The sequence below is a fragment of the Lucilia sericata genome, unplaced genomic scaffold, assembly GCF_015586225.1.
Source record: "Lucilia sericata isolate MDLA Ls3-8-SP2 unplaced genomic scaffold, ASM1558622v1 Contig006105F_arrow, whole genome shotgun sequence".
Taxonomy (NCBI): Eukaryota; Metazoa; Arthropoda; class Insecta; order Diptera; family Calliphoridae; genus Lucilia; species Lucilia sericata.
Window position 1 is genome coordinate 7238 of NW_023997685.1, and position 11722 is coordinate 18959.

Sequence of the window (11722 nt, forward strand, 5' to 3'; positions counted from 1 at the left end):
GTCTAGTCTAGTCTAGTCTAGTCTAGTCTAGTCTAGTCTAGTCTAGTCTAGTCTATAGTCTAGTCTAGTCTAGTCTATAGTCTAGTCTAGTCTATAGTCTAGTCTATAGTCTAGTCTATAGTCTAGTCTATAGTCTAGTCTATAGTCTAGTCTGTAGTCTAGTCTATAGTCTAGTCTATAGTCTAGTCTATAGTCTAGTCTATAGTCTAGTCTATAGTCTAGTCTATAGTCTAGTCTATAGTCTAGTCTATAGTCTAGTCTATAGTCTAGTCTCTAGTCTAGTCTATAGTCTAGTCTATAGTCTAGTCTATAGTCTAGTCTATAGTCTAGTCTATAGTCTAGTCTAGTCTATAGTCTAGTCTAGTCTAGTCTATAGTCTAGTCTACTCTATTGTCTAGTCTATAGTCTAGTCTAATGTCTAGTTTATAGCCTAGTCTATAGGCTAGTCTATAGTTTAATCTGTAGTTTAGTCTATAGTCTAGTCTATATTCAGTGTTCAGTATAGTTTAATCTATATTTTGTAGTCTAGTCTATAGTTTAGTCTATTATATAGTCTAATATGTAGTCTAGTCTATCGTTTAGGCTATAGCCTAGTTTATATGCACTTTTCAGTCGTACAAAACAATACACTGAGAACAACACCACATCTGTTGGTATTTCAAAATTGAAGAAAAACTTGTTTAAATAATATTTCTTAAAGAATTTATATAAACAATGATGATGTCAGTTTATAAATTTGCAATTTAAATAAAAAAAAAACAAATTTAACAAAATATATTAGTAAAATAATAATATTTATACTATTTTCTTTATTAATTCCACATTAATTCTTTTTTTTTGTATTACATTTCGTTTTTTTTTAATTTAATTTGATATTGTTTTCAATTATTTTCATTGATACTAAGTAATATTTTCTAAAAAAGGTGTTTGTTTATTTAAGTTAAAAAACAATAATAAATACAAAAAAACTTTTTAAAAACTACTAATTATTTTGTTGCATTTTGAAAATTATTATTATTATTACACACACACTTAAGGTCTGACTTAAAAAATAAACTACAAAATAATCTGTAGAATTGCACATTTGTTCAAAAAAATATTTTATAAAAAAAAAATAAAACAAAAAACATGAACTTAAAACTAAAAAAAAAAATTAAATAAAAAACATTATATTATTACACACATATAAAATTGGGGGAGTGGGGGGGAGGAAAAAAAAGTGATATTTCTTTTTTATAATAAAAAAAATTATTAATATTAATATGTATAATAAACAAAACACATGCTATTAAATCTACCAAACTTCACACTTCTGCACAGGGTTCATGGGTGTACCCTCAGGACACTGGAAATCGCGGGAGAAATCTTTCATGTTGCTCAAAGAGCCCAAAACACGGAATTCATTGGGCGAGTGGACACCAGTGGTAATGCGCATTTTGAGAGTTTCTAATGGAATAACCAATTAGTATTTAAGGAAATCTTTTTAAATCAATATCAAACCTACCTTTTCTATATTTAGCACACCACGTTTGAGCTGCCGATATCCAGAACATTTGCTGTGGTGAATAACTCAAACCAGGTAATTTAGGTTCTTCACCATTTTGTGCCACCCATTGTTTATAGGCCAAATAAGATTCCTTAATACCGCCATTATCGGCAATATTTTCACCTTGAGTATTAATGCCATTAAGCTGCAAAATAACCAACAAAATTATTCCATTTTCTTTAAATTTCGAAATCTTTAAAACTTACATTAAGTCCTGTCTGCTTATCGGTATAGTTGCCATATTGTTCTATAATACATTTGGCCTTTTCTAAATAGGCTTTCTGAGTATCTGGTTGCCACCAATCGATTAAATTACCCTCCACATCAAATTGACGGCCTTGATCATCGAATCCATGAGTGATTTCATGACCAATAACGTAACCAATGGCACCATAATTCATGTACTTGGGACGTTGTCCATTGAAGAAGTGACCTTGCAAGATGCCAGCAGGGAATTCTAAAAGGAATCATGAGGAAAATGAGAAATAGTCACTTTAAAGTAACTAAAATAAAGAAGACTCTCTCTAGAAAAACTTTTGTAAATAAAACTTTCTTTAGAGAAACTTTGCTAAAGTATACTCTTTCCAGAGAAAGTTTCTTAAAAAAACTAAGAGAAAAGATTTCTTTAGTGAAACTTTCCTATAGAAAACACTCTATGGAGAAACGTTTCTAAACACTCTCTAAAGCTACTTTTTAATATAAAACTCTGTATGGAGAAAATTTTCTCTAGAAAGCACTCTTTAGAATAACTTTTCTAAAGAAAACTCTAAACTCTTTCCAGAGAAAGTTTCTTAAGAAAACTAAGAGAAAAAATCTTTTTAGGGAAACTTTCCTATAGAAAACTTTCTCTGGAGAAACTATTTTAAATACTCTCTAAAGCTACTTTTTAATATAAAACTCTGTTCAGAGAATTTTTTCTCTAGAAAACACTCTTTAGAATAACTTTTCTAAATAAAACTCTCTCTGGAGAAACTTTTCTAAACACTCTTCAAAGCTAATTCTTAATAAAAAACTCTCTTGAGAGTATATTTTCGACAAAAAACATTGTCTAAACAACTTATCTAAAGAAAACTCTCTCTGGAGAAACTTGTCCACAGATAACTCTCTCAAAAGAGTCTATTCATAGAAAAACTTTTATAAAGAAATCTTCCTCCAGAGAAACTTTTATGAAAATACATTTTCTAGAGAAACATATCTGAAGAAAACTTTCTCTAAAGAAAACTTAATTTAGATAAACTTTTATGTAGAAAATTCTTCCTAAAGATAATTTTATAAAGAAAACCCTCTCGAGAGACTTTGTTTAAAGAAAAATCTCAGTAGACAAACTTTCCTAGAGAAAAATCTCTCTAAAAAAACTTTTATAAAGAAAACTCTCCCTAGAGAACCCTTTTCTTCTTCTAGAAAAACTTTTCTAAGGAAAACACTCTATAGAAAGAAACTTTTCTAAAAAAATCTTTCTCCAGAGAAACTTGTCTAAAAAGGAACTATTATAAATAAAACTCTCTCTGGACAAACTTCTAAAAAAATCTCTCTCTAGAAAACTTTTCCAAAGGAAATTCTCTCCCGATATAATATTTTCTAAAGAAAACTCTTTCTAGAGAAATCTCTCCAGATAAACTTTTCTAAAGAGGAACTATTCTAAAGAAAACTCTCTCTGGACAAACTTCTAAAAAAATATCTCTTTAGAAAACTTTTCCAAAGGAAATTCTCTCTCGATATAATATTTTCTAAAGAAAACAATTTCTAGAGAAACTTTTCTAAAGAAAACTCTCTCAACAAAAAACTTTTCTAAAAAAAAATCTCTCTAGAAAACTTTTTTAAAGAAAACTCTTTCTAGAGAAGGTTTTCTAAAAAAATCTCTCTAGAGAAACTTTTTTAAAGAGGAACTATTCTAAACAAAACTCTATCTAGACAAACTTCTAAAAAAATCTCTCTCTAGAAAACTTTTCCAAAGGAAATTCTCTCTCGATATGATCTTTTCTAAAGAAAAATCTTTTTAGAGAAACTTTTCTAAAGAAAACCCTCTCAACAAAAACTTTTCAAAAAAAACTCTCTCTAGAAAACTTTTCTAAAGAAAACTCTTTCTAGAGAAGGTTTTCTAAAGAAAAATCTATCCAGAGAAACTTTTCTAATGAAACTCTCTCTAGAAAAACTTTTCTATAGAAAACTCTCTTAAAAAAAAACTATTCTAAAAACTCTCTCCAGGAAACTTTTCTAAAGAAAACTCTTTCTATATAAAGTTTTCTAAAGAAAACTGTCTCTAGAGAAACTTTTCTAAAAAGGAACTATTGTAAAGAAAACTCTCTCTGAACAAACTTCTAAAAAAAAATCTCTTTCTAGAAAACTTTTCCAAAGGATATACTCTCTCGATATAATCTTTTGTAAAGAAAACTCTTTCTAGAGAAATTTTTCTAAGAAAACTCTCCCTAAACAACTTTTCTAAAGAAAACTCTCTCCAGACAAAGTTTTCTAAAAAGGTCTTTCTAGATAAACTTTTCTAAAGAAAATTCTCTATCGAGAATCCTATCCTATCTAAAGAAAAGTCTTTTAATAGAAACATTTGAGTAACTCTCTCTAAGATAAATTTTTCTTGAGAAACTTCTCCAAAGAATCATCCTTACAGGATATTTTCTTAAGAAAGTTATTCTGAACTCAACAAAATTATTTTATTATATATAACTAAGTAAGTACTTACGTATACTATTCTCAATCGATGAGTAGAAAGCATTTACCACAGCCGGGCGAGCATGTCTAATCCAATCGGTCTTGTTCACAGGCAATCTCAATTTATTGAACGAATAATCCGTACCGAAGACATTCATCTTCAAGAATGATTCGAAATATTTATCAGGATCAATATCCAATTTACGATAATATTCTTCCAATTTATCATTATCCAACATCTCATCGGGATAACCAATATGAGTGGTCATTGAGTGTAACTTTCTCTTAGCCTCCTGTTTAGTCATATCATCCATCCATTGAACCTCATCGAGTATTTGATTGAAGACACCGCGTATATTGTTAACCATTTCTAAAGCAATGGCCTTGGAATCCTGTTTGAAATGTTTGCGCACATAGAGAGAGCCCACCGAAATCGCTAAACTGTTTATTTTTTAAAAGGGGAGATTTTGGAGATATTGGTTTTTGTTTTTTAAATTAAGAGTTCAGGAAATTGTGGAGTATTAAATGATTAACACCATTGGTAACGATTATTTGAATGAAGTTCGGTTGTGAAGTAGTCGATTTTAAATGTTATTTGGTGATTTATTTTGGCAAATTTTTTTTTAACGTAACGGGTTAAAATGGTGGATTTTTAAAAGCAAAGTGTAATTTGGTTTAATTTTCAAATTAAATATGGCAAAAAACGTGTGGCGTATGAAAGTAAACGAAATAAAAAAACAAATTGAAAAATAAATTATTAATAATTTGTAATGTTTACTTTAGGTTAAAAAAATGTTTAATTTTCCAAAAAATAAGTAGTAATTAAATAATAATAAAAACAAAAATGTAAATAAATTAAATACTGTGAATTCTGAGTAAAACCCCGTTCTGATGTTTAACATTAAGAAAATGAATTAAAGTGAATCTTCTAGTTATAACAAAAAAACTTTAAATGTTAGAAAATTCCAGTGACTTTATTTAAATGAAATATTTTATTATTTTTAAAGATATAAACACAAATGTATTTTTTCTTTTACTCTTTAAGAGAAAAGCCAAATTGTTTAAATTAATGTTGAACTGATAATGTTTAAGCAGAAATTCTCATGAGGAATGTTATTGATTCCAAAAAAAAAAACTCTCTCTAGTTAAAAGTTTAAAAAGCTCGCATTCACATTATTTTTAAAGAAAATTCTTGCCAGAGAAATATTTCTCAGGAAAACACTTTCTAAAGAAACTTTGCTAAAAAAAAACTCTCTCTAGAGAGACTGTTGTACTAGAAACTCTATTTAGAGACATATTTGTAGCAAAGAGTCTCTATAGAGCAGCTAAACGCAGTAAGCTCTCAAATAAGCTCTCTTGTGCTCTTTCTTTCACACTTACGTATGCTCACACATGTATAAAAAAACAAGCAAAACCAGTCAGAGAACTAATTTTTTACTCTCTGCCTTTCGTTGCTCTAGAGTAATCTTTAAAAACTCTGTAGAAAGAGACTTTGCGCAAGAACTCATTCTCAAGAGGATATTTTATAAAGAAAACTCTCTCTATAGAATAAGTTCTAAGGAAAATACTATCTGAAGAAACTCTTTCCCGATTTACATAGAAAAGTTTCTATAAAAAAAAACTTTCCAAAACAAAACTCTCTCTCTATAAAAACTTTTCTAGAGAAAACTCTTTCTGAAGGATCGATCCTAAAGAAAACTTTCTCTATAAAAACGTTTCTAAGGAAAATTTCCAAAAGAAAACTCTCTCTGGAAAAACTTTTCTAGAGAAAATTCCCTTTTCAGAACTTTTTGTAAAGAAAACTCCTAGAAAAACTTCTTCTAAAGAATCGATCCTGAAGAAACGTACTTTTAAAGAAACTTTTCAAAAGAAATCTCTTTCTATAGGAGCGATCCTAAAGAAAACTTTCTCTATAGAAACGTTTCCAAATAAAACTCTTTCTATAAAAACTTTTCTAGAGAAAATTCCCTCTTAAGTCACTTCTTGTAAAGAAAACTCTTTCTAGAAGAAATTTCCCAAAAAAAAAAATCTATAAAAAACTTTTCTAAAGAAACCTTCAAGAAAAACTTTTTCTGAAGAATCGATCCTAAAGAAAAGTTCTTCTAGAGAAACTTTTAAAATAAAACTCTTACTGAAGGATCGATCCTAAATAAAACTTTCTCTATAGCAAAGTTTCTAAAGAAATCTTTCCACTAGAAACTCTCTCTATAAAAACTTTTCTAGAGAAAGGAACTTAAAAAAAACTATTTCTAGAAGAAATTTCCCCAAAAAAATCTATAAAAAACTTTTCTAAAGAAAATTTCAAGAGAAACTTTTTCTTAAGAATCGGTCGTAAAGAAAAGTTCTTCTAGAGAAACTTTTCAAAATAAAACTCTTTCTGAAGGATCGATCCTAAATAAAACTTTCTCTATAGAAAAAATTTTCTCTATAAAACCCATTCTAAAGAAAACTATAAAAACTTTTCCAAAGAATACACTTTCTATAGAACATTTTCTAAGGAAAAATCTCCCGATTGAAAATTTTCTAAAGACAACTCTGAGTAGAGAAATTTTTTAAGAAAACTTTTTCAAAGAAAACACTTTCTATAGAAAATTTACCAAAGAAAAATCTCCCGACAGAAACGTATCTAAAGAAAACTCTGAGTAGAGAAAAAAAAAACTTTCTCTATAGAAAAATTTTTCTTTATAAAAACTTTTCCAAAGAAAACACTTTCTATAGAAAATTTTCTTAAAAAACATATCTCCCGAAAGAAAAATTTCGAAAATTCTCTGTAGAACAAATTTCCAAATGAAAACTCTTCTTAAAGAAACTTCCCTAAAGAAAATTCTCTTTATAGAAAACTAGAAATCAAACTCTCTCAAGAAAAACCGTTCTATGGAAAACTCTATCTAAAGAAAATTTCTTCTTGAGTACGTTTTTTAAAGAAAACTATTTCTAAGGACACTTTTCTAAAGAAAACTCTCCTTTCCTAAAGAAAGCTCTCTCTCTCTTAATAAAGCTTTGTAAATAAAACTCGCTCTATAAAACTTTTTTGAAAGAAACTTTATCTAGAGAAACTTTTATAAAGAAAATTCTATCTTGAGTAAATTACTTTTTAAAGAAGATTCAGTCTTGGAAAACTCTTCTAGAAAAACTTTCCGAAAAAAAGCGATTTCTAAGGAAACATTAATAACAAAAACTAGAACTAGAAAAACTAAAGAATTCTCTTTGTAGAAAGTCTTTCCAAAAGAAAAGAAACCCTTCTCAAAGAAAACTCTTTATATAAAAAATTTTATAATTTCTCTATAGAAAAATTTTTCTCGGAAAATATCGTTCTAAAGAAAACTCTATAAAAACTTTTCCAAAGGATATACTTTCTATAGAAAAATTTTCTAAAAAACATATCTCCCGAAAGAAAATTTTCAAAAATTCTCTGTAGAAAAACTTTCCAAAGGAAAACTCTTCTTAAAGAAACTTCCATAAAGAAAAACTTTTAAAGAAAATTCTCTTTATAGAAGATTAGAAATCAAACTCTCTCAAGAAAACCCGTTCTAAGGAAAACTCTATCTAAAGAAAATGTCTTCTTGAGTACGTTTTTTAAAGAAAACTATTTCTAAGGACACTTTTCTAAAGAAAACTCTCCTTTCCTAAAGAAAGCTCTCTCTCTCTTAAAAAAGCTTTGTAAATAATACCCGCTCTATAAAACTTTTTTGAAAGAAACTTTATCTAGATAAACTTTTATAAAGAAAATTCTATCTTGAGTAAATTACTTTTTAAAGAAGATTCAGTCTTGGAAAACTCTTCTAGAAAAACTTTCCGAAAGAAAGCGATTTCTAAGGAAACATTAATAACAAAAACTAGAACTAGAAAAACTAAAATTTTCTAAAAAAACTAAAGAATTCTCTTTGTAGAAAGTCTTTCCAAAAGAAAACTCTCTCTGGAAAACTTTTCCAAAGAAAACTCTCTCTAGAAAAGCTTTTCTAAAAGTTATTTTTCCTCTTTATGTTCTAAAGAAAACTTTCTCTTGAAAAACTTTACTAAAGAAAACATTCTCTTGAAAAACTTTTCTAAATAAAGCTTTCTCTAAGAAACTTTTCTGAAAAAAAACTCACTTTAGAGAATCTTTTCTAAAGAAAACTCTAAATTATTCTTATTCTTTCTAGTTGCCTAGATATGATAAAAAGCTATGATATTTTACAAAAGCTTTAAGGAAAAAGGTAGTAAATCTAAAGAAAAGCAAGATAGGATTCTAAAGCTTTAAAACTAGTTTGAAAGCCTTATTTAATAATATTTTTAAAAATCATTTAAAAAAATTTGCAAAAAATTAAAAATGAAAGCTTAGTAATGATTAGATGTTAATAAAACTTAAAAGCTTTATTATAACTTTCGGATGTTTCAAAGTTTATAACATGAGAAAAAAGCTATTAGCTTTTCGTACAAAAAAGATTCTTTATAAGATTGAATGTTTTTCCTTTAGGAATTAGATTTTGTAAAGCTTTTAATGGAGCAATTAATGACAATTTATAAAAGCTTAACACAAGCACTTAAAATCTGAATTAAAATTGCAGTAAAAAGTTGTTTCAATAATATATTTATAAAGAAAGTAAAGCTCAAAGCTTTTGAAATGTTTTAAGGAAAAAATATAACTTGAAAGTTTCCATTTGACCTTTATATCTTTGAAAGCTTTTCTAAAGTAATATGGACATATCAAAAGCTTTATTATAACCCTAAAGCTTTCGTTTTAGCCTTAAAAGCTGCATTTTGGCTTTAAAAAGTTAAAAAGCTTTGTAAAGATTAGCAAATAAGCTTTCAAATTAAGGTCCTGTTTAGGTTTAACAAACGATAGTCAATTCTAGGAAGTGCATATTAAAGCGAGCTTTTTATTTATAAACAAGCTTTTTGATAACATTGTAATAGTAAAAAGCTTTTTTTAATGTTTAGCAGTAAAAACTTTAAAAGCTTTTCAGGTATTGCCTTTAAAAAAAGCTTTGTAAAAACTACAAGATATCGATAATCTATAAGCTTTTTATGAACTTTTTATATTAAAGTTTTACTATTTAAGCTTTTGATGAAAATTTTGAAAGTTTTGTTTTTGGTGAGAGATAACAAGGTTATTAAACAACAAAAGATGGCAACAATAAAATGTTTTCGAGATTAATGAACTACAACAAAAATTAAAGTGAAATAATGGAAAGAAAATATATATATAGAAAATAGTACTAAATACCCGAGTATATCCTCGTCGGTATCACTGCTGTAAGAAAATAAAAGATATTAAGAAAAAAGAAAAATGAAAAATAAAAACAACAATTTACACAATTCTTTAAAAAGAGAAGAGTCAAAGACATACAAAAACAAACTTAAAAAGCAAAACACACAAAACAAGAAACAAATAAACGAACAAACAGAAAAAAGGACAAGCAAACAAGGATAACAAACAGCTACAAAACATAAATATGAAAACTACGGGACAAACATAACAAACATTTTTACAAAAAATATATAGAAATGAACCGGAAACAAAAACAAAATTTGTTTTAAAGACGTTAAAGAGTTTAAATATTTACCTGCCCGAGGAAATATCTACACACTCCTTCCATCTGGCCTCCTGTTCCTGTCTACCCGACAAGGCAGTGGCATATTGTAATTGTCTTTTACGGAATTCTTCCGATAGGAAAGCCACCGAGAAAGCATGTATACGCCACATCATATAGTTGGCAATGGCTCGCTTATTGGTACGTTTCAATAACTTATCCAAATCTTCAAAGAAACTGGGCACCGATAAATTAATCACTTCATCTTCATCGACCTGAAGGCCCTCGGGTAATAAAGCATTGATGTAATCTAACCATTGGACATAGGGATAATCCTGTTGCAATTGTTTGATGGTGCGTAAATTGTATAAATCATTGGAGTTACGTCTTTTTTCATTGGGCCAAGAGATCTAAGGAATAGGGAAATATTAATTCATATTGTCTTTTTATAATAAAATAGTTTGCAACCCACATTAGCTAAATCCATTTCAAATTGTAGAGACTCTCTTAATTCCTTTTTGGCTGTTTCTTTTTCGGCACCAAAAAGTACTGCCATATCCACCATATAGTCATAATAGGCCGAAACTAAAGTTTCATTGAAACCCTTAACCAAGTACTCACGACTTAAGCCAATAGAAGATTGATCCAACTAAAACATCAAACAAAAGTTAATTTATAGTCCCCCGATTCTTTTTTTTTCACAAACTTACATCAATAATACGTTTGGTACTGTTCTTCAAATCGACACCTATGGAAAAGTCCACCACATAATCCATGCTGAAACCTAAACGTCTGAATTTCTTAACTGTCTCTTGCCAAGTCCAAGAATTATCACTATCCCAAGAATCGCCTACAATTACTGGCCAACCACCCAGAGTTTCAGCAATTTGTTGTATGGGTTTAGGACCCAAGGTCTCAATTAAAGCTGTAAACAAATACATCTTAAATAAAAGACAATTTTTTCTCCCATCTCCCCTCCTCCAACTTACTTTTATTCATGCAGGCCTTATATAAAGCATTAGGTAATCTAAAATGTTTCGGATCCGTTTCTGGCCTTTCCTCAGTAATAATATCTTTCAATTGTTCTTGCAATTTATCCGATATAACTGAGAAAGTATTACCGCCACCTTATCTTCGGGAATTTGGGTCTCATCTATATAGGTGCCGCAGGCAAACTGATAGAAATCATCACAGGGTTCAATTTCAGGTTTCATTTTACTCAAGACAGCCGAAGCGGTGTGTATACACTCGGAGGAGAGACAAACATCTGAGTTTTTGGAATCCAAGGGGAATGCATATTTTTGCTATCATCAGGTCTTTATTTTGGGTTGAACCAGTGTTGTCGCCGTGCAGGGCGAGAGCATTGTTGGCGGGAGTAGTGGTTTTAAGTTTCTATAATTCAATTTTTCTTTAACTATATTTCATTCATTTGGTCAAAAAAGTTATATTTACCTTCAGCCATTTGATTTGTGAGTAATACAAATACCAAACCGCTTACTAAAACCGATTACCGCTATACAGGCGATACTGACACGAGGGGTTAGACATCTTTCCAAGTTGCTGTGCGTCTTACGCCACCAATTTGGGATTTCTGAATTATAAGAAAAAGACGAAGAATGGTTTAGTTTTTGATTCCAAAGGCAAAAGAATTTAAAGAAATTTCATTGAAATTTTTGTTAAAGCTTCCAATTGGAAAAATCGAGAGATAAAACTAGATTAAACTTTCTAAAGACTAGACTAGACTATAGACTAGACTAAAGACTAGACTATAGACTAGACTATAGACTAGACTAAAGACTAGACTACAGACTAGACTATAGACTAGACTATAGACTAGACTATAGACTAGACTATAGACTAGACTATAGACGAGACTATAGACTAGACTATAGACTAGACTATAGACTAGACTATAGACTAGACTATAGACTAGACTATAGACTAGACTATAGACTAGACTATAGACTAGACTATAGACTAGACTATAGACTAGACTATA

General features: G+C 29.0%; 1 protein-coding gene across 1 annotated transcript; it reads right to left on the reverse strand.

Moving 5' to 3' along the window:
- Window positions 1-998: 998 nt before the first annotated feature.
- On the reverse strand, window positions 999-11115 carry LOC119615597 (neprilysin-2-like; the record flags this gene model as incomplete). The annotated part of the gene is given in 11 exon segments (XM_037971604.1): window positions 999-1446; window positions 1505-1691; window positions 1753-2003; window positions 4242-4651; window positions 9417-9443; window positions 9757-10133; window positions 10196-10372; window positions 10434-10648; window positions 10713-10844; window positions 10847-11028; window positions 11030-11115. Coding segments are annotated over 11 exon segments (2196 nt in total), but the record flags the coding sequence as incomplete, so codon positions are not given.
- Between the last annotated feature and the right edge of the window lie 607 nt (window positions 11116-11722).